The sequence below is a fragment of the Cryptotermes secundus genome, unplaced genomic scaffold (assembly GCF_002891405.2).
Source record: "Cryptotermes secundus unplaced genomic scaffold, Csec_1.0 scaffold2543, whole genome shotgun sequence".
In the NCBI taxonomy this organism is placed as follows: Eukaryota; Metazoa; Arthropoda; class Insecta; order Blattodea; family Kalotermitidae; genus Cryptotermes; species Cryptotermes secundus.
The window spans coordinates 124,192-145,168 of record NW_019732877.1 but is presented as its reverse complement, the minus strand read 5'-3'; the positions used below and the strand labels follow the sequence as shown (position 1 = coordinate 145,168).

At 38.5% G+C, this 20,977-nt stretch overlaps 1 protein-coding gene across 5 annotated transcripts; it reads left to right on the top strand.

Moving 5' to 3' along the window:
- The first annotated feature begins 368 nt into the window (after positions 1-368).
- On the top strand, positions 369-17,372 carry LOC111867849 (eEF1A lysine and N-terminal methyltransferase homolog). Of its 5 annotated transcripts, none has more exons than XM_023858048.2 (11): positions 369-573; positions 675-797; positions 1,146-1,362; positions 1,478-1,705; positions 4,221-4,483; positions 7,129-7,315; positions 8,288-8,468; positions 8,638-8,819; positions 12,449-12,584; positions 13,730-13,858; positions 16,993-17,372. In XM_023858048.2, exons 1-11 carry the CDS (start codon positions 482-484, stop codon positions 17,274-17,276), a joined length of 2,022 nt encoding a protein of 673 aa, XP_023713816.1. In that variant the 5' UTR covers positions 369-481; the 3' UTR covers positions 17,277-17,372. The 5 variants fall into 5 exon arrangements, with proteins under 5 accessions (XP_023713816.1, XP_033608723.1, XP_023713818.1 ...); XM_033752832.1 differs by having other exon boundaries at positions 507-573; positions 656-797; XM_023858050.2 differs by lacking the exon at positions 675-797 and having other exon boundaries at positions 525-573.
- Positions 17,373-20,977: the final 3,605 nt, after the last annotated feature.

The following is a 20,977-nucleotide window of genomic DNA, read 5'->3' as shown; positions in this document are numbered from 1 at the left end:
ACTTCAACGTGTAATATGCATTCACATACACAGAGACACCGTCTAGTAACCGTATTCAACTGCTAATGATGATGGTACTGATGTTTATACGATAAGAAAGAAATTTGTCGTGACCATTTATGCAACTTTTACTCATGGCTGTGAAGGCGGTAAACACTTCAAAACGAAAGTATGAAAAATATAAAAATTCGGCTTTGCTGAGTTTGTTGATTCAGTTGGTATTAATAGCATTCGGCATGCGTTTAGCTATCTTTTCACATACATCCTATGTTACAATACTGCAATAAATTAGTTTCATACTACAGGAATAACGTAATTAATACGAATGTCCCATCAAGTAAATTGAAAAGGCTGAGAAGAACAAGAACTTCGTAACAGTTGGCAGCATGTAGGGTACCAGAAATGTTTTTATCGTGCGTTTCGATTGTTTGCATTCAGTCAAATTTCTTGTGCTCCGGGATATTGATGTATATGGAGAATTATGAATCTTTTGCCAAAAACTCATGAAGATTTTGGGGAAAAGGAATATTGGAATGCCTTCTTCAGGAAAAGAGGGTCAAAGGCGTTTGAATGGTAGAGCTGTAAAATCGTGGGAATTTCTAACCTTGTTTGTACCTAACCTTAAAAGCTTTCTATATAATAATATAAATAAATGTATTTATCTTCCTGTGTAGGTATGGAGAGTATCCAGAACTATGTGGCCTTCTTCATAAATATATTAAACCAAAGGATGTAATTCTTATGGTAGGATGTGGGAATTCGACACTAAGTGCTGATTTATATGATGTTGGATATAGGTAAAAGACCCATTGACCTAAGAATATAACTGTAACCGCATGGTAACTCAGAAATCACAGGATGTTATGACTACATACATTGTAACAACTTACCCATTGCCTTGTTAATTGCAGGATACAAGATATAAGGAAATTGATTGACACTTTAAAGATGCAAATGATTGACACTAGTGATATTAGGTACCAACATGTACAATAGTATTCTTCAGTTTTTGCACACTTGAGGTTGAATGTATTAACAGCCAATGGTAATTCAGGGGCATGTTTTCAATACTGATTTGTTAAGCTTTTAGTCTTTTTAAATCATGAAGTAATACGTGGAGTACATTTTTTTAACATTTATTTCAGATGCATAACAAACATTGACATAAGTCATGTAGTAATAAGACAAATGCAAGATGCCCATGGAAAGGATCGCCCCAACATGGTCTATCAACAGATGGATGCACTGAACATGACTTTTAGTGATTGTCAGTTCAGTGTAGTTCTTGACAAAGGAACATTGGATGCACTTATGCCAGATGATTCTGAAGATGTCAGAAGAAAAACTGACAAATTCTTTAATGTTTGTAAAACACATTTTATATATTTCCATGTCATAATTAAATAAGAAATGTCTCTTTAATACTGTTTTTTAAATTACTTTATTAATTTCACTAAGTCTCTACTTATTGTACTAGGAAATTGATCGTGTTCTTCGTGTAGGAGGCCGTTATATTTGCATATCCTTGCTTCAAGAACACATCCTTGCAACATTACTGGAATTCTTCCCAACAGCAGGCTGGATGTTCCGGGTGTGTCGATGCATTGAAGCTGAGCAAAAATCACCTCAAAGTGGAGATGGAGCAGGTTTACCAGTCTTTATTATTGTTTGCACCAAATTCAGGAAACTTCCCAGTGTTCAACCTGTAAGTTAATTACCTTGAACTGATTATCTCTTTTATCATTATCAAAAGATTCAACCAGTGTATAATTTTCTGACATGTAGTTGTACTAAATACTGGTTGGACGTTGTATTACTGTCCTGAGTGTAAAACACAATTGTGACAGTACATTGTCTGTGATAAATGATATAAAATCCAAGCTCACATTCCACGTAAAGAAACATAATTAAATTGGATGTGGGAAATAGGAAGCATGAACCCATTTTACATACATACATATATCAGTTTTCAGTATCTGAGAATAGAATCAGCAGTTATCGAGGATGTGATAATGAATATGTCATTGGTGTATATTCTCCCAAGTAATCCATACTATGATGACACTGGTGAAAGAAACACCCCATAATTTTTATTTAATATTGAACTGCTGGTCTCTCAATTCTGATTTAATGGGCTTCAACACATGTTGAACTTGTTTGAACATACTCCATTTTTTCTTTCGTGTCCTATGAAGCATTCTGAGCTGGGATAGCGCAGTCGGTATAGCAACTGCCTATGGGCTGAATGCTCGAGGAGTCGGAGTTCTGAGTCCTGGTAGGCTCAAGAATTTTCTCTTCTCAACAGACCAGCTCTGGGGCCCACCCAACCTCCTATCCAGTGGGTACCAGGGGCTCTTTCCCCGGGATTAAAGCAGCAGGGACATGAAGCTGGCCACTCACCTCCAATTTTTATATATTACTGCATACTAGTCTTGATTTCAATGTATTATATAATTAATGTATGTTATACAAAACTCATTAATGACATTATGTTTTAATTATTGAATTTTTAATTAATAGACTTTCATAAAACTGTACAAATTGTATAAGGTTAGCCATTACTTTTACTACTAAAATTAAGTTATTTATTATATTGTATATGTTTATAACTATTTTATACAAATGTGCATCCTATTGGATGACAACTGTAATCCTTAGTTCTGACTGTAACTAGGACGATCTCCACATCCGCATGAGAATGTACTCTTGACAGGATTTATGGAAGGTGAATAAATGAAATGAAATGCTAGTGTCGAGGTCAAGAAAATATGGATCTATACATCCGCTCCTCCATGTGCCCTCATGTCATAAAGCACAGGGACAGCTTTATCTTTTAACTTTACCATGAAGCATTATTAAATAACTCATAAATCAGTTGGTAATAATTCTAAATGTATGCAAAGAAGACACATTTTAGTTACTGGCAAAATTGATTCATTTGAAAATAAAGAATAGCTACAATTAGTAATCATTTATAATTCAACGAGAAATTTCAAATTTATTCTTCTGAGACAAAAAGTCTTTCTTCACGCTTACAGGTTGAGGTATTTCACATTTTTATTTCATTACTGTTTATGGCCCTAACTTGCACATACTCGTACTCTGTTCAACAGACATTGTGAAATGCAGTGTGTATTATTTGCTATTCAGGTTCTCTCCACTAAGGATAATTCTGCTTTCAGCTTTACTTATAAGTACACATAGTTCACTAAATTAGTGATTTAAGATTACAGTTTTCTGGGATGCGATGTCATATAGTTTGGTAGGATTGTATTATATTTTTGTTTCCTCTTGTACTTACCTTCTTCCTGAGCTTTATTTTTCCCTTTGACATATACCCATACTAAAGAGACCTTTACAGGGCCACTGATTCCTACTGGTTCACTTATATCCCTGGTCCTCATTGTCCCTTCTATGTGTCTGCCATTTTTCCTGAGCTTGCTGTTCAACCCAGAAGACTGAGGAAGCAGGTTCCTCCAAAACATTGTTGCCTATCTGCCAAACCACAGAGCGTCATATCCTGGAAGTTCGTGATCTTGTGTCTTTAGTGCAAGTACTGTTATTTTCCAAAGAATACCACCTGTGCAGTTTTATGTAGGGAGATTATCTCCGTGACGTACTGAAACTTAATAAAATTCATTACCTAGAGCTGTTTTTCAGAATGTCTCCATTTTGCTTTTGGGGGCTACTCTGAAAGGCCCCAATTTTTGGAGCTAGAATGTTCATATTCACTGGGCACCAACCTATGATAGGCTCTTAAACACTGAACATGAATCAAGTCTGTCTAGTCATTCATTCAGGAACTAGTGAGTTGCTCATTAATCCATACACATACATACATAGACAGTCAGATGGCATTCCAAAAACCACTTTTTTGTATGGGGGGAGGTGATGTTTAAATCTACTAAAATCTCAATATTTATTTTTTTCATCATCATTACTCATGTATAACATATATGAAAAATTAAAAAATAGTGTATGTTCAAATGTGGATCACATTAAGAACCCTTTTTTGAAACTGAAACATTCTTCCTCAAGATCAGTATTTTCCAATTATACTTTTTCATTAGCTATGCAATGTTACCTTTGTGTATGTAATATGCAGTAAATGAACAGTGAGGTATGCAAAACCATAAAAGTGCATGCCATCAAAGCAAACCATTTTGCTCTTGTTCTGTCCTAGCCTAGGTTTCACCGTTTTGTTTCGTCTGGTTCTGTAGGTACTTGAGGTTTGCCTGGCTGGAGAGCATATTCAGAGAGTTGCTTCTTCAGCAGAAGTCATGTCCAGTGTGAAATCTCTTCAACAATCTTCAATGGTATGTGCAAAACTAAAACGTGGAAGTGTGGCAGGATGTGGTGAAATCTTCCTTGATCTCTTTCATCCTGGTGAGACAACTCCACGCTACACAGTTCACGTACTAGATCAGCCATATGCCAGGGAATCTGGAAGACGGTTTGCAGCTTTCATTGTACCACAGGGAAGGCAAGTCTTTGTAATATTAAAATAACGTGTTTCTTAGTTTATGGGTTTAGCCCTTGTGTTGGAATTTAAACAGCCTTCTGCTGCATGTGGAGCAGCTGTTTAAATCTGCATAAACACTATTTTGACCTGCCTTTCTTTTTGGAAATCAAAGGATAGAAACACGAATAAGTTAGATGGAATATCTGGTGAGTTCAAACCTGAATATTCTTAAACAGGATAATGAACTTGCCTTTGTGACTGCCAGCAGGAAGGAGATTATCATTTTGACACTATAGACCAATGAAATAGACATGTACCACAGAGAAATAAGGAGGTGAGTGGGCTGAGGGTCAAATAGCCAAGAGAACACATGGGGACACCTGTAAGAAAGTCTGTACCTGGTGTAACAAAGAAATCAAGAAAGCCAAGAGGTTCTTACAGAGGAAGTGTTGTCAGGGGCTCATAGACGTGCCAGGCAGTGCAAGACTCAGGAAAATTGTGACAAAACAGATGACTAACATGGTAAGCACTATGGAGCTACACTCAGACTGGAAGGGAAACTTTCAAAGAGTTGTTTGGAAGTCTATTTGCCAGATTCATTAATAATTCATGAATCAGAAGTCGGGCTGGGACGTCTGAACCTGGACATATAAAGATGTAAAATGAACAGTGGTCACAGAAACCTGTCCCAGAGTGTAACAAACCAATCCAAAATCACATTGGCTGTAGGTACTTTTAAACCACTAAAATCAGTAGAACAGATGAGATTGTTACCTGCACTCCTGCAGCATGGAGTGAGCATATAATCTCTGATCTGTCCTGTATATATTCAGAGCTGTCTGGCATATGGATATATTCCTGTATGTTTATATTAAAACTTTTAAAGTTTTAATACCAGGAAGGCTGCTGCGATTGTGAAAAGTTGAATATTGTGTACATTGTGTATTCCAGGCATTGTGTGTATACGTAATTTAACACTCAGAACACCTATTGTGATAGTAGTTTCCAAATAAGTATTGACGTTCCCTCTGAAGATGATCCGTAAGGATCGAAACATGTAAGGGTGCTGAGTTTCCAAGTGGTAAAACTTAAACTAGTCACACTGGATGGAGCTGTTTTTGTCTTTGCAGTACTTATACCTTTCACCTTTCTCCAGGAAGATAGAAAAAAAGTTCATTGAAGGAACCAGCTCTCTCTCTGGGAAAACAGTTCAGCTGTCTATCAAATTTAAATAACTTGGACTATCTTCAGACAAGGGACTGACTTGGAAAAAGCAGCTGGATAAGATAATAAGGCCCACAGAGTCTTCTGGATCTGCAGGAGTGCATTCTGCACAATTGGGCACTGAGGTTAAAGGTGTTACTTTGGACATACATTACGGTGATAGGACCCATAAAGACATATGCTGCCATTCTGTGGTGTAGGGTAAAATTCAAAACCAGCAGAGCTGAACTTAATAAATTGTAAAGGCTAGCCTGCATGGCCATTACCGGAGCCATGAGGATGGATTAAACTGAAACTGAAGTCCTCCTTGGACACCCTCCATTATGTCTGAAGTTGGAGGCTGAGGCCCAAGCAGGAACTTACAGACTGTTGCAGCGGACAGGGGAATCCCACTGGCAGAAGAGTATGCCTTCAAGGTATGTGCAGCAGGGAATGTAGACAGAGGTTGTAAACATGGAAACGTTTGCATCCTGTCATAACAGTAGGGCAGTGATTAAAATACTTGACAATTGCCAGATCCATTCTGAACTGGCCTGGGACTGCTATCAATCCCTTATCAAATTGAATGTAATGAAAATGCTGATCAGTTTGCAAAAACAGGATCTGAACTGGCATTCAGCATATCAGTAGGAGTTGTCAAGAGGGCCATCAGGGACTGGATGGAGAGAGACCATGGAAAACATTCGGAATCCCCAATAGGACCCAGACACATGAAGGGTTTCCTTCAAGAACCCTTTGCAAAAAGCACTAGGGAACTAGTAACAATCAGATGGGAGCCAACTGAGACAGGTGGCAGGACTACTTACAGGACACTGTCACCCAAATGGACACATTTTCAAGTTGGGACCATTTAAGAACACCACTTATGAAAGGGGCCAGGACAAAGATGAAACAGCTGCACATGTGCTATGTGATTTGAGGCTTTAGCTAACTTACAATTTTTCACATGGGACTTCATTTTATAAAATGAAGTAACTACTTAGGCTCCCCACTAACTAAAGTACAACACTTCATACAAAATGTAGGATTATTAGGGTGCTAAGTGGGAGATACACAATAAATCAAAGTTGCTTACAGTGTTAAGGCTAGTTTGTCCCACCAGTTGCTCTTTCATTCATATTCTGATAGTAAACAACTGCAGAAATTATTTAAATGTTACAGAGAGGCAACCTACTTGCTATCTGTGAATGACAAGTGAAAGTGCCAGGGATAATCAAAAAGTGTTATAGGCTAGATACATTATTGCTAAGTGTGAATCATCGTTACCTGTCAGGAGTCTCACCCAGCATTCCCACATAATGATCCAAATGGTAAATTTTAATTTACCATGTTAATTTCTCCGCCAAATATTATTTGATATTTTTACTGACAGTTTATGGAGATTAACCCCCATTTTATTTAAACAGATCAGAAAATCTTTCAGTTAGTTTTTATTTTTGCAGGGAGACAGAATGGCTCTTTGCAACTCCTGAAGGCCGCTCAACATTGCTGAAATCTGCAGGTTTTGATCGACTGGCTGTAGTAACGTTACACAGGGACCAAATATATAAAGGACTTGATGCTGTTCAAGAGGAACTGACTGATAGCATCTTGCACTTAGCCCCACCTGGCCTTGACCAGAATACTCAAGTAATTACCTAAAGTATGCTTCGTCTGACGCATCCGAGGGTATGTCATACCTTGAACCAGCAACCTTACTGGAGAAAAATCCTGTGTGTTCAGTGAGATCTTCAGTATGCTGACTTTGCTTCCAGTCATATGCTGAAAATAAAGTCTATTATTAACTTTCTAATGACATTATCTGCTTCATTATTTGATGATGACACGCAATAGCAAACATTAACAATCTGTAAAAAAAACTGAATTAACCTGTCCAAGACTGCTGGATCCATTTAAGAGCAACAAACTTTGATTCTGAGATCACTGGGGCTCAAGTGTATCCAACTTCTACTCACATTTCATCATCACCTCTCACGGTCTTCATTCCCTTGTAACAAGAGCTGAAAAGAAATACCTGTAGCGGATGTAACGGATATCAACGCCATCATTCCCATACATTTGAGTGGCAGAGTTATTATCCTTTATACTGCATTGTATTTACGTTCTCATAGTAAGAAAATGTTTACAATATATAATACATACTTGTATCGGATTATTGATTTCAAACATTGGTCTTGATAGAGACAGGGAATGTCACTTACGAAGAATGAATGATCTGACCAAGAGTCCATTATGGAGCCCAGGAGCCAGACCGTCACAGTCCAGGTTAATCCAGAATAGTCAAATAGTTGTAAAAGGTGATAAATACTTGTCAGGAAAGGAGATCAATGTCCCACCCTTTGACCTCTCAGATGTGACATCACAATATCCTACTTTTACCTTCCTTTTGAACCTTACTGTCCCCCACCCCCATCCCTTTTCCTTATATCAGTACTTTATGATGGCATCATAGTATTGAAAGCATCAGTTTTATGCCATGGTGATAGCTCGTAGCCTGCAGAAATATTATTTTGTTGCATTGTCATGCACACTTTGGAATATAATATGTCTGCACAAGAAAGAATTTGTGTAATTATTGTTTTATGTTGTTTCTAATTCCAGATTCCATTCTTGTCTGTTGGATCTGATGTTGGAAGACGGGAAATTTGTTACCGTGGACACAGTCAAATATCTGGAGATTTCATAGTGGAAGAGGTTGAAGGTGATGGAAGGCAGTTGTTCCGAAGACTTATTTTCTTGAATAACCAAGGTGTTATTCAGTCTGAGGCACGTTTGAAATTATGTATGTAATTCTTTTGTCTTCTTAACATACATGACCAAACAGATACAAAAAAAAATCAAATCAACCCATAATTAAAGTAACTGAAAAACATGCTGTATCTCTTAGTGATGTCCTTGGAATTATGCCATTCCATGGGTACTGTGATCATTGAGTCTGCTTTTTGTTGCAGTAAAATCTAGGAAAGGAAAACCTAAAAAAGTAGTTGACACTGGGTACTTGGCTTGCGAGCATCACACTTACATGACAGTTGGTGTCGCTCTTGCTGCGCCAGATGGAATAGAATGTAATGTTGCAGTTATTGGACTGGGGGGAGGAGGGTTATGCACCTTCTTACAACATTGCTTCCAGAAGGTATGATTACTAATCATTCTCACACCAGGGATGATTATATTTCACAGAAATACAGTGATACCAATGAAAATTTCAACTTATTTGCAGCTTATTTAATGGTGCTGCTAGTAACTCACACTGTACAGCATTGAATAAGTGGATGGTGGCAAAAAATGAAATAGAAGGGTATAGACAGGAGCAGCTGTGGCATAATTCAGGCATTTGCCTGGAGGGATTGAGGAAAACCTTGAACCTCAGGAATGTAAGGCATGGAGATGATTTTACAATTTAATCCTCTTCAGTTAATATGTATGTTTTTCTCAGAAAGAATTCAGTGAGTATAAATGCATTTTTTGCATTGCGAGATAGAACTGCTTTATATTTTCCATTGTATCGTCCTTGCCAAAAATGCAGATTCTAATAGAGAGAAAACATATTCTTGATATAACAGAAACAGCAAAGGTAGTACAGTAAAATGAAAAATTTTTGTGACAGAAGTTTAAATTTTGCTAAGCGTTTTTAGGAGCATACGCAAGAATTGTGTAGAGCTCGTCTTAGTTCATTATGTCTGTCAGTCCACATGAAACAATTTGGTTCCCACTGAATGAATATTGCATGACAGTTTACACAAAGACCTACATGCATATTTTGAGAATTTATCACTATCGCTTAAACTCCACTGATGAGAGCACACTGGGGTTGCCATGGGAGCAAAGTCATGGCTAGCCATCTGTTGATTTCACAGATGAAAAAGAACACACCTGCAATATTACATTATATGAACATTGTGTAATATGTTTCATTTTCCATCAGACGTCTTGGAACTCAAAATCTGACACTGCACTCAAGCATTCTCTTACTACCTTAGACGTAAGCACCGTGGGTAATACAAAAGAGTGGAGAAAGGCTAACATCTGTGGAATTTATAGAAAAGCAATACTAATTACAATCAGGGCACTCGGTAGCATAGTTGGTTGAAGCACTATGCTACAAGCTGGAAGGTCACGGGTTCAAGTCCCAATGAGGTCATTGGATTTTTTCAATTGACCTAATCCTTCCAGCCACACTATGGCCTTGGGGTTGACTCAGCCTCTAACAGAAATGAGTAACAGGAATATTCTTGGGGGTAAAGGGCAGCTGACGCATAGGGCTGACAACCTTGCCGCAATCTGTGAGCCGATTGCCTGGAAAATGTGGGAACCTCAACATCTCGCAACTCTATGGGCCTCCACGGCCTGTTACAGGGTTACCTTTACTTTTTTTTTTTTTTCTAATTACAGTGACTTACCACTTCACTAGTCCTGTCATAAAGAGACAGTGAGAGGGGAAAGAATAAAACAAATAAGATGCACGTAATGGGTGAAAGTGGATTTCAATTATTAATTAATTAATCTGTACTCAAAGTAAGGAACAAAAACTGTATAAAATCAAATACAATACACCCTCAACATAATGCAGGGGACAGCTTCAGTGCCCACATTAGAAGTAAAATTGATATAAAACTAATTTAGGAACCTCCTTGATTATGTATACAATGTTATGCCATGGATAAACTGCCTACATGAAGTTTAAGATACACCTCAGATTGTGGTTGAGCTTCTAAAAGAGGTAAAGTTATCCCTGTCCTTAATTAATTAAGCACAATGCCATGTAGACCTGAGGGAATGGAGGTATAGCTCCACTATTCTTGACTAGCTGAAGTTGAGTGGTCAGTTTCTCACCCCAGCCACTTTAGCCCCTGGTAGCCATTGGATAGGATGTGAGAGATGCTTATTAAATTATGTTGCACTGACCACGCAACACCCTCTCTCTACAAAAGTTGGCACTAAACTTCGTCGACAAGCGGCAGTCGCTTGGTCGGTACGGTTCGCTTGCGGACTGAAGTCGCAGAGTGTTTCTTTTAACAGAATAATCAAAGGTCAGAGAAACTAGAAACATACAACCTATTCATACCAGACTATGGACTTTGCCTTCTGTGCTTGCACACTGCAGCAAAGAATGTTGCAAAATAGTCTTATGCTGTAACTAAAACATTCATAGAAATTTATATGACATGAAACATACATAATCATAATGGGAGAAATGATCAAAGCCATGGTATATCTGAATCTGCAGTATAACAAGGGCTTCCTGTACGTATGTACAGCATGTATGTACAATATACAAAATATATGTAACAGAATCCAGCCTCTTACACATCGGCCAGATCGTTTTGTAGAATACGCAATACAACCTGACTTGGTGGTTTGGTTAGATTACTGTAAATGAGAGGGTGAAATTGTCATACTGTACAGTTCAAAAGCAGACTTTCAGCCACCAGGAGACAGAGAATCCCTGTTTGATGAAATGTAGTTTCCAAATTTATATCAGTGTGACCCTCAGCCTCTTATCCAAAGGAAAGAACACAGATTGATGAGAACAAAATAGAGCAAAAAGAGATAACGTTCTCCCTGTGCTTATTTAAGCGTCATGCCATGAAGATGCACGAGGGAAGTGAATGGTCAGCTTCGTACCCTGGCCACTATATCTCCAGGGAGAGAGCCCATGGTACCCTTTGAGTAGGGCAGGTTGGGCCCCAGAATGAGTTTGGATGCCATGTAGAAGAGAAAAATCTCTTATGCTTGCCAGAAACTTAGTCCAGTATTCTCCAGTCATGCAGCCCTTAGCCTATTACCACACTGGCTGAACTGTTGTGGCTCCATTGAGAATGAAGTTTTCAAGAAAATATGGCAACTTAAAAAGGAGTAAATAACAGGAGCATGGGAAAAATTACGTAATGAGCTTCATAATTTGTACTATTCTGAGGTATAATCATCTAAATGGACTGGAGCCCTTCTTGAGAAGCTAATAGTTGCTCAGCTAGCCACGAAATTATATTTATGGAACCTTGAAGGTTCATTACCATGTTCACAGAACCCATCAGGGGTCTCTGTTCTGAGCCAAATGAATCCAGTTCATACCCTCGCATCCTGTTGTCCTCCATCTATGCCTAGGATCTTGCACATGGTCTTTTCTTCATGTTTTCCAACCAAAATTTTGTATACATTTCTCATCCCTCCAATGTGTGGTACTTGCCTCACCCATTCTACCTCCCTGATTTGATCATCATAATAAATTAGGCGAGGAATCCAAATTACAAAGCTTTTCAGTATAGAGATTTCTACACCCTTCTCTTACTTCCTCCATCTTATTTTTTTTTTTACTGCTAGTGGGGTGGGACTAAGTCCCTTGTACTGCGGCCACTTCTGGCCTAGTGTACCAGCCCCAGATGATAGGTGAGGGTGATTGTGGAGCAATTGGNGGTGTATGAAATGTGGTACACACAGGGAGACAAGAAACTAGCACAAAAGTTTAGTCATAAATTTTCAGGAAAAGAAATAACTTTGCAGACCTAGGCAGATGAGAAGATGATATTAAAATAGATCTTAAAGAAGTAGGATATGATAGTGTGTTCTGGATTCAACTGGCTCATGATATGATTGAATTATGGAATTTTGCAAAAACGGTAATGCATAGTCAGGTTCCATAAAAGTAAGGAAACTCTTGACCAGCTGAGCCAAAATGTACTTCGGTGTGTGTAGAAGTGAAGCAGAAGCAGTGGCACATGATTTCACATTTTATGAAACCGCTTGTTATTGAACTGTTTACAGGTACGGATCACAGCTGTGGATATAGATCCAGCCATGCTTGAAGTTGCCACAGAATATTTTAATTTGGTGCAAGATGAAAGATTGGATGTGTATATTAGAGATGGTGTCCAGTTCATTCAACAGGCTGCAGAGAAAGGTCTGAGAATTTACAGTACACTGGAACCCCAGTTTAAGGTGTTCCCTCATTTAATGTTCAGTTTCATAGATCCCAAGTGAATAATGTCAGTGTTAAAAGTTCCTACATTTAAGATTTTCCTCATTTCAGTGTTCAGATTCACTGATTTCCAAAGACTTAAATCAGGGTTTCACTGATACATTTTGTTGTTTAACACTTCATACTGATCACAGCTGTTCAGTGCAAGCCTGAATGTCTCAGTGAACTTGCAACTAGGTTTTCATGGTCTAAAATTGTGTCTTATGTTGTTGACAAGTTAATTTGTAAATCTATCAAATGCGACCTATACATTTGATAAACGTTTATTCAATTCACTCTTCATGTTTGTCTCTCTTAGGTCTTACTGACCTTTCTGGCCTAAGGTTTCTCTCATCCTGCAGTTGTATCTTATGAAGGGACTGTTAGTGGTTGTTTATATACATGCATGCTGAAACTTACACTATTGTTAAAATAATCTGTGACATGAATAAACCCAGATTTTAGAACGTCAGATGTGTATGTCATGTTTGATAGTGGCTGTATAAGTTAATTTTATTCTGTCATTATTTTTGGATCCATATCATGGCATGCATTCCTGTTTCCTAGAGAACTGAACTTTCTTGCTCTGTAACCATCCAAATGTCAGGTCAGAGATGAAATCCTCCAAAGTTAAAGCCCAAGGATGTCTGGTCAGGGCTACCACACACTTCAGGTAGTGTAGGGAGTGGTGACAGATGTATACGGAGTGACTCTGGAATGATGATTATCAGGGAAAACTGAAAAAAAAAAACACATTAATCTCACATGAAGACACCTACAATCGAGCCCACACCTCCACAGTGAGAACTTATAACCTAACCACCTGAGCTGTGGCTTCATCCCTTTCCTTAATCACATTCTGTATATACAAATGTCCTGTCATCAATTCTCATGTGCAGTTACATTTGTAAGATATCAGGTTTAAATCCCAGAAGGTCCAGCTGTTCTTATATAATCCTTTCGTAAGTACTACCTCTGTACCTCTCCCAAAACTCACATTTCATCTTTCATAAATATCCTCTCATTCCTTATTCAGCAATTGAAGGTGCACTGTTAAAGAAGTGAATAAAGCAATTACTTTCCTGTAGGAACTTCATTCCATGCAGTTCTGTTTGATGTGGACAGCAAAACTCCTGGAGATGGTATGAGTTGTCCACCGCCACAGTTCCTAGTACCCACGCTGTTACAAGATGTAAAGAAATGTGTAGGAGACAAAGGTTAGTGTTTTGTACCACAACTTACTTACTTATGGAGCTGAGCCATTCTTGAGAAGCCAAATCTGCAGCTACTTAAGAATTTCCCATCATTTTATGGAACCCAAAGGTTCATTACCATGTTCACAACAGCCATCCACTGGTCCAATCAATACCATCCCATCCTCTCTCTCTCGCTCTAAGATCCGTTTTAATATTGTCCACCCACCTACACCTTGGTCTTTCCAGTGGTCTCTTTCCTTCTGGCTGTCCCACCAATATCTTATATGCATTCCTCTTTTCCCTTTATATCACAACATATTTTGTTATTTGACATATCTCATAAGAATACAGTGAGCATTGCCACCAGCCAGTTTACTAATTGTCATACTCAGCAATTGAGATTAGAAGACAAAAGTTTTTATCCTTCTCATGCAGACACCCATATTAGAAAGCAGCTTAACAAACCTTCCCCTGCCTCTATCAATTCCCCATGTAGCCCCCCTCCATTCTCTTCCTGCTCTTATACAGCTGGGTTTACTCAACTTGACTCAGTCTGTTGCACCTGCTCACGCTGGTTTGCTCGCGGATTTCTTCTTGTCTTCTACCCTGAAGAGGGAGGCGATGTGTTCCTCTGAAACGTCGGTTAACACAATATCTACATGGCGCCACATCCCAGAAGATGGCTTCCTTCATAGTCACCGCCATGAAAACCTCAAATCTTACATAGCTTAATAAACCATTCAGCAGTCTTCCCCACTCTAGGCATCCTGCCCTAGAAAAAGCAGTCATATTTGCTAGTGATATTCTTTGTCTGTGAATTACTAGAAAGTATGTTAACTGGTATTTAGATGTCACCTGCAGCGTACACAATTTATTTAGCCATACAGTATGACAGTACCACTTAAACGGGAGCAGAACCACGTAAAGCAGTCCTTCACGTTTTGAATAAAAGTAACTGGTTTGTAGCATGAGAGCTTAGAAGTAAAGTCCATCTACTGTACAAACCAAGGTGCATCATATCTTGTGTAGATAACCTTATGGAAGGAAAGTTCTGTGTAATTTAACCACTGGCATATGAATGACAGAAGTATGCTGAAAATAGAATCTGGTAACTTTCTAATGGTGACAAAACAGTCTGTGACAGTGTCACGTAACTTCAAACAAGGCCCCGCATTCCTAGTCAAATCCCGCAAATAGCTTGTGGTGGGAGGAGTTTCTTAACACTCGTTCTTTCACTTTCACAGACCCCTTGTGTTTCATTAAAACTACCCTATTCTCTTTTCGAAGAACATATTACAATAATACAAATATATTGTCACTCGTCATGCAGAGAAAAATATGTTTAATGTGTATTACTAATTTATACTTTGAAAATTAAAATATAATAGTCATATGTAATGAAGAAAAGAATTTAGCCATTCGTCATGGAAGTACATGTAGAATTAACTAGTGTGTCCATGTTAAAAATGTAGTCTATATCGTGAAAATTAAAACTGGTCATACCTCGTATCTCTTATTTACTCATCATCTTCATCTGACGTTTCACTTTCCTCATTATCTGATGTGATGATTATATTGTCTGTCCTGGTGTCAATATCCATTTCCCTTGTGAAGTACTGGTCCTCTTGATTTTCCACTGTATTGCAATATGCTGCCCAGTCTTCTTAAATTTCTCCTCTGCTAGACACATTGCATCGTCCAACTTAAATGTCACATTCCTTTGGCCCACCCAATTTTTAACAGTGCCCCACACCATCTCAGTATGGTTAAGGTCTGGATGGTAAGGTGGGAGACGTATCACAGAGTGTCCAGCAGGAGCACAAACAGCGTCTAGTCTATATTCTTTATTATCTGACATGTTTTTTCATTATTTCATACAGGTCTGGTTTCACTGCCAAAGCCGGATACGAAATGTTCAATTCTGCCAACCACTGTTTCATATCACCTACTTTGGTATTTGAATTTGACGCTCTGTTTACGTCAGTATTATGGTAACTTGCATTGTCAATTATGATCACCGTTCTTGGAGGCAAGTTTGGAATTAATTTTTCCTGGATCCACTTCTCAGAGTTTCCAGAATTCATCTCGTGTTGTAGTCTCCTGTTTTTCTGCCTGACTTAAACATAAGCAAAGCTTTCTCGACAAAACCTTGCTTACCACCACCATGTACAATAATTGCTCATGGACCTTTGGCAACAGGAGAGGAGAGTGTTTTGTTTAGAGAGTCATCCCAGGAGTATGATGATGTGTGGCTACTGTGCAAGTACGTTTCATCGACATACACAATAGGCCGACCTTCTCTGCGACATTGCCTGATTGTCCTCAGATAATGCAGGTGTTTAGAATGGGTGTTATGCCTTTCAATCAATGTTTTCCTATTATCCCTCGTCCTTCTCCAGTGAAATCCAAGCCAGCGAACAATTATCCTGCAACTAGGAAGACTTCCTTCAAATTTTAGGTCTCTTACCATTTTTTTGTGAAGTTTGGGCATGGTAACTCTTTCGCCCTCTGTTTTATGAAAGTTGTAGATCATTCTTCTGATGGTGTCTTCTATAAACTGATCACTTTCCATTACAGGTTTCTCCTTCTTACGTTTCTTGGTCGGTGAGTCAAAGGAAGCGCCCTCTTCTAAGCTCTTTTCTTTCCGAATAAATTCATTCGGTGCAGTACGGCCAATTCCTGTAGCTTCACATACTGTTTTTTGGATTGACTTTAAGTTTACAGCAGCTCCACTATCTGCTAGTCTCTTTAAGTAATTATATACATTTGCAATTACTTGCTTTGTCTGTGAGTGTAGACCTAGACCTATACCCTGACCTAATTTTTTACTCATTATGTATGATTTAGCACACAAGGAAAGTGACGTTTTTAAACAGATGATAGAAAACCCGTAAGTATAACCTGATTCGAGGGTGCCTTACAAACAACTGGCCGCCTGTCACTTCTCACACCCTTGAACCCACCCCCTTGTCTGAAATTTTTCTTCTGCGCATTCAAGGTTACTCTTGGCCTTGTTTGAAGTTACGTGACACTTGCTATAACTGTCAGTGACATACCCTCGCTCCAATGGCAGATGAAGTGAATGACTTAAGAATGTGTAATACCTACACAGAGCCCAGAATTGTGAATTGAGATGTTTTCCAACAATGTTGCAGGCTTGTTTATCCTCAACTTGGTGTGCCGCAGTTCTAAACTCAGAGAAGAAGCAATAAAGAATCTCAAGGCTATTTTCAAATCAATCAGTTCCTACAAATTGGAACAGGAAGTAAATGAGATTATCTTTTGCACTGATGATGATATTGAAGAGACACAAACATGGAGAAGCAGCTTAGAAGCCGCTGCCAGGAGGGTAAATGCACTTGCAAAGAAAAGAAAGCTACACACAGGAGAGCTGGTAGATGTCACAAATCTTATCAGTTGTCTTAAAATCACAGCATGATTTCTTGTATCATAATTACAGTGTTATAGTGTAAATGAATGTTGAATGTGTGTGTGTTTACAGTACTTTTCATGGAATAAAGACATAAAATTTTTAGACGACTTTCCTTTCCTTAAGAATAAAATGAAGACGTGTGATAACATGATGTCTGTGCATGTACTTTAAATATCTGAACAAATTTCCCACTTTTCACAAAATTTGGTACAAACATTTTTAATTTAGTACACTCAATAATCAGAAAGTGACACTAGGGCCACTGAATTTAAGTCCTAAAATAATGTGTAATAATAGATCTTCAAAAGAAATGCGGAACTTTTGTTAGGTACAATTTTTTTGCAATCTAAAAAAATGACACGTCTTGATGACAGAAACTAATGAATGACTGGAGCTTGGCATGTGAAATACAGTATGACAATATATCATTAACATACTAATTTTGTATGAGATAATGTTTATAAATTACCAGTTACAAAAATTGCAATGGTATATATTACAAATATAACACAGACAAAATCCGTACTCCCCCAAATAATTTATTAATTCTTTATTTATGTGCTGAGCCAACAGCCACAAGGACAATTACAGACACAGCACAATGTAGATAAAAGTAATTACATACTGGACAACAACAACAACAATAATAATAATAATAATAACAACAGTAATTAAGGTGAAAGGTAAAGCTATCTCTGTAACAGGCTGTGAAGACCCACAGGTTTGTGAGACGCCGAGGCTCCCACATTTTCTCTAGACAATCGGCTCTCAGATGGTGGTAATTGTGTGAGCCGTATGCACCGGCCACCTTTTACCCCAGGAAGATTCCTGGTACTCAGTTCTGTTAGAGGCTGTGTCAACCCTAGTGTCATAATGCGGCTGAAAAGATTAGGTCAATTGAAAAATTCACCTCGTCGGGACTCGAACCCGTGACCTTCTGGCTTGTAGCATAGTCCCTCAACCAACTACGCTATCATGTTGCCCAAATAATTCAATTCAATTCAATAATAATAATACAGTACAACAATTTGACTAGGATCTGATTATATAACTCCAGTTTACCACCATGGGCTAAATTTGCATATCATTCTAGAGATATTAATTTATATTGTCTAAATATGACATTAACAATTCAAGATTTGTAGCATAGATGTCTGTGCAATAGAAAAATACCCTTTATGAGTTCAACCTGAAATTCCTTTTTTAAATCACAGACTTTTTAGGCATTTTACTATATACTATATTGGACTACAGTAGACCTACAAATTGTATATGCCAAAACATATTTTCCTGAACAGTTGTAGAGGAAATATGTATATGGAAAGTACTGGCAATATAGGCAGCACCCATGCCAATAGTAATAATTAGGTATTTCGTTTAATTTTATAAACTTATTTTAATTAAAACATAAAAAACGATCCAATTCACCTCTCCAAAGTCTCTCTCAACTTCTAAGGATGGCACTGACAGTTGATAGGGTCAGAATTAATGGGTTTTGAACTTTGTCCATCTTCCTGTAATAAAAAAAAAACACTAGAGAATACAATGTTGTTGAAACCGCATATTTTTCCCTCATGAGACCAGCCTTTGCCAATATGGTGATATGGTGTTTTGTCTTACTGTTATCCACATAACTTACTTGAAAGGTTAGCCAAATCTGGTTGTCATGAAACAAATACAACAAAGTTTAGGTCACTGGTGTGGTGAGACTGTTGCTTCATTCAGGGCCAGATTTCTAGCGGTGGGGGCCCCAGTCAATCAAAATATAATGGATGGGCCCCATCAGTAACAGATTTAGATTGACAGTTTTGTTATTTTTATTTCTTTTAATAACTAAAAATAGAAACTAACTTAGTGAGCTGAGAGAGGAGTAAATGTCTCAATAAAACCTGTAAATTCTATTCTGTGATCACCTCAGTCAGTCCCCCTCAAACTTTAACATACGAATGTTAGATATATCTAACAGCTGTGGCCGAATGTTAGATTTACGAGTATCTAACACCGCACAAGCACTCTCTGTGGGAGTGCTGACAGTTTGATCTTCCCACTGAAATCACAACAAATCCACGTACGGTGAAGTCAGTGGTTCATTCGTTAGCTGGTTTCGTTATTATTTACATTTAGATATGACTGTTTATGACTATTCTCAATGCCTATTTATTGCACAAGTCCTATGGCGGAAAAATTACACAAAAAATTCTGCAAAATTTGATTGTACAGTCACATGAGGTGAATATCCATTTCTCAGGGGAGATCAAGTTCATCTGGGGCCCAACTGAGTCGACTAGAGGTCAAACATTCGCAACATTGGTCATCCAAAGGTAAACAAAGACGTTTTTGTGTGTGTGTGTGTTCGCTAAATAAGAAAACCAGGAGCACCCTCTTCTATTGTCAAAAGTTGATGTTGGTCTCTGTGTCAAGGACTGCTTCAACCAGTGGCACACATGCGTCAGAGTGTGACCACTGAACAGAGTTATCATAAACTGTGAAGTGACACAGTTCATACTCGCATAGTATGAACAAAGGATTACTGTATATAGTGTGATTACGAGGAGCAGTCAAAAAGTTCCCAGAATGGTGGTATAGCACTCTAATGGTAGGACATATGGCAACGCTTACCTAATCACCTTCAAAGTAGGACCCTTGCACGCACACGCTTGCTCCATCAATCCTGCCATTGTTGGAAGCAGCGGTGGAAGGCTTCTTTTGGAATCTTCTGGAGCTCAGCCATCGCATTCAATTTGATGTCCTCCATGGTCCTCCATGATGTCCCCTTGAGGCCCATTTTCATAGTAGGGAACAGCCAAAAGTCACTTGGAGCAAGATCCGGAAAGTACGGTGGTTGAATGATGACAGGAATGTTTTTCTCGGTGAGGAATTGCTGCACAACAAGCGATGTGTGGCTCGGTGTGTTACTGTGATGCTGAAATCACTGTCCCTGCCATTTCGCGCTGCTTCCTCCAAACCACATTGCACAACCTCTTCAAAATTTGCATGTAGAAATGGCCAGTAACAGTACCAATTGCTCCAACTCCGCAATGGTCATTCTTTGATGTATTAAGCAGTTCTCTTCTTTCAATGTACCTTCAGACTATTTTCAGAATAACTTTCTTTAAAATAGCTTGCCCACTGTGTACAAGAGGCTAATTGGATGTAAATTTTAAGGAAATTTTGGATCCTTACTGGGTTTTGGCACCGTTATAATTTTTCTTTTCCCATGGGGTGTTGTCTACAAATGCAAGCTGAGCTTGTACTCTAGTCTTCATTCATTGTTCATGGTTTTCATCACACAGGTCATGAGACATGAACTGGTTTTCTAAACAATCCACAATCGCTCTGGCTATCTTGTTTGGGTATGTTATCCCTAAAGGGCCATGAATAATGGATGGCGCCTTTGGTCTGTCCCTTTTCATAAGTGATTTCACAACAGGCCACAGAGCTTGAGCTGTGATTTCACAGTTCCCTTCTTTTGTTCCCCACCGTTCAAGTGCCTTTCTACATGTCACCTCTCTAATGTTTTGGCAACCCAATTACCTGCTGTTTTATAGGTTGGATCCCAGGTTACTTGCCACAGTTTCCCTAACCTCCTCGTTATGTTTCAGCAGACTCTCCAGACCAGGTATATCCTTATTTAGGTCAGAGAATGTAAGTTTGCTAGTCAATATCCTATACACCGAACATATAAAGGCAGTAAAGTCGCAGGCTGC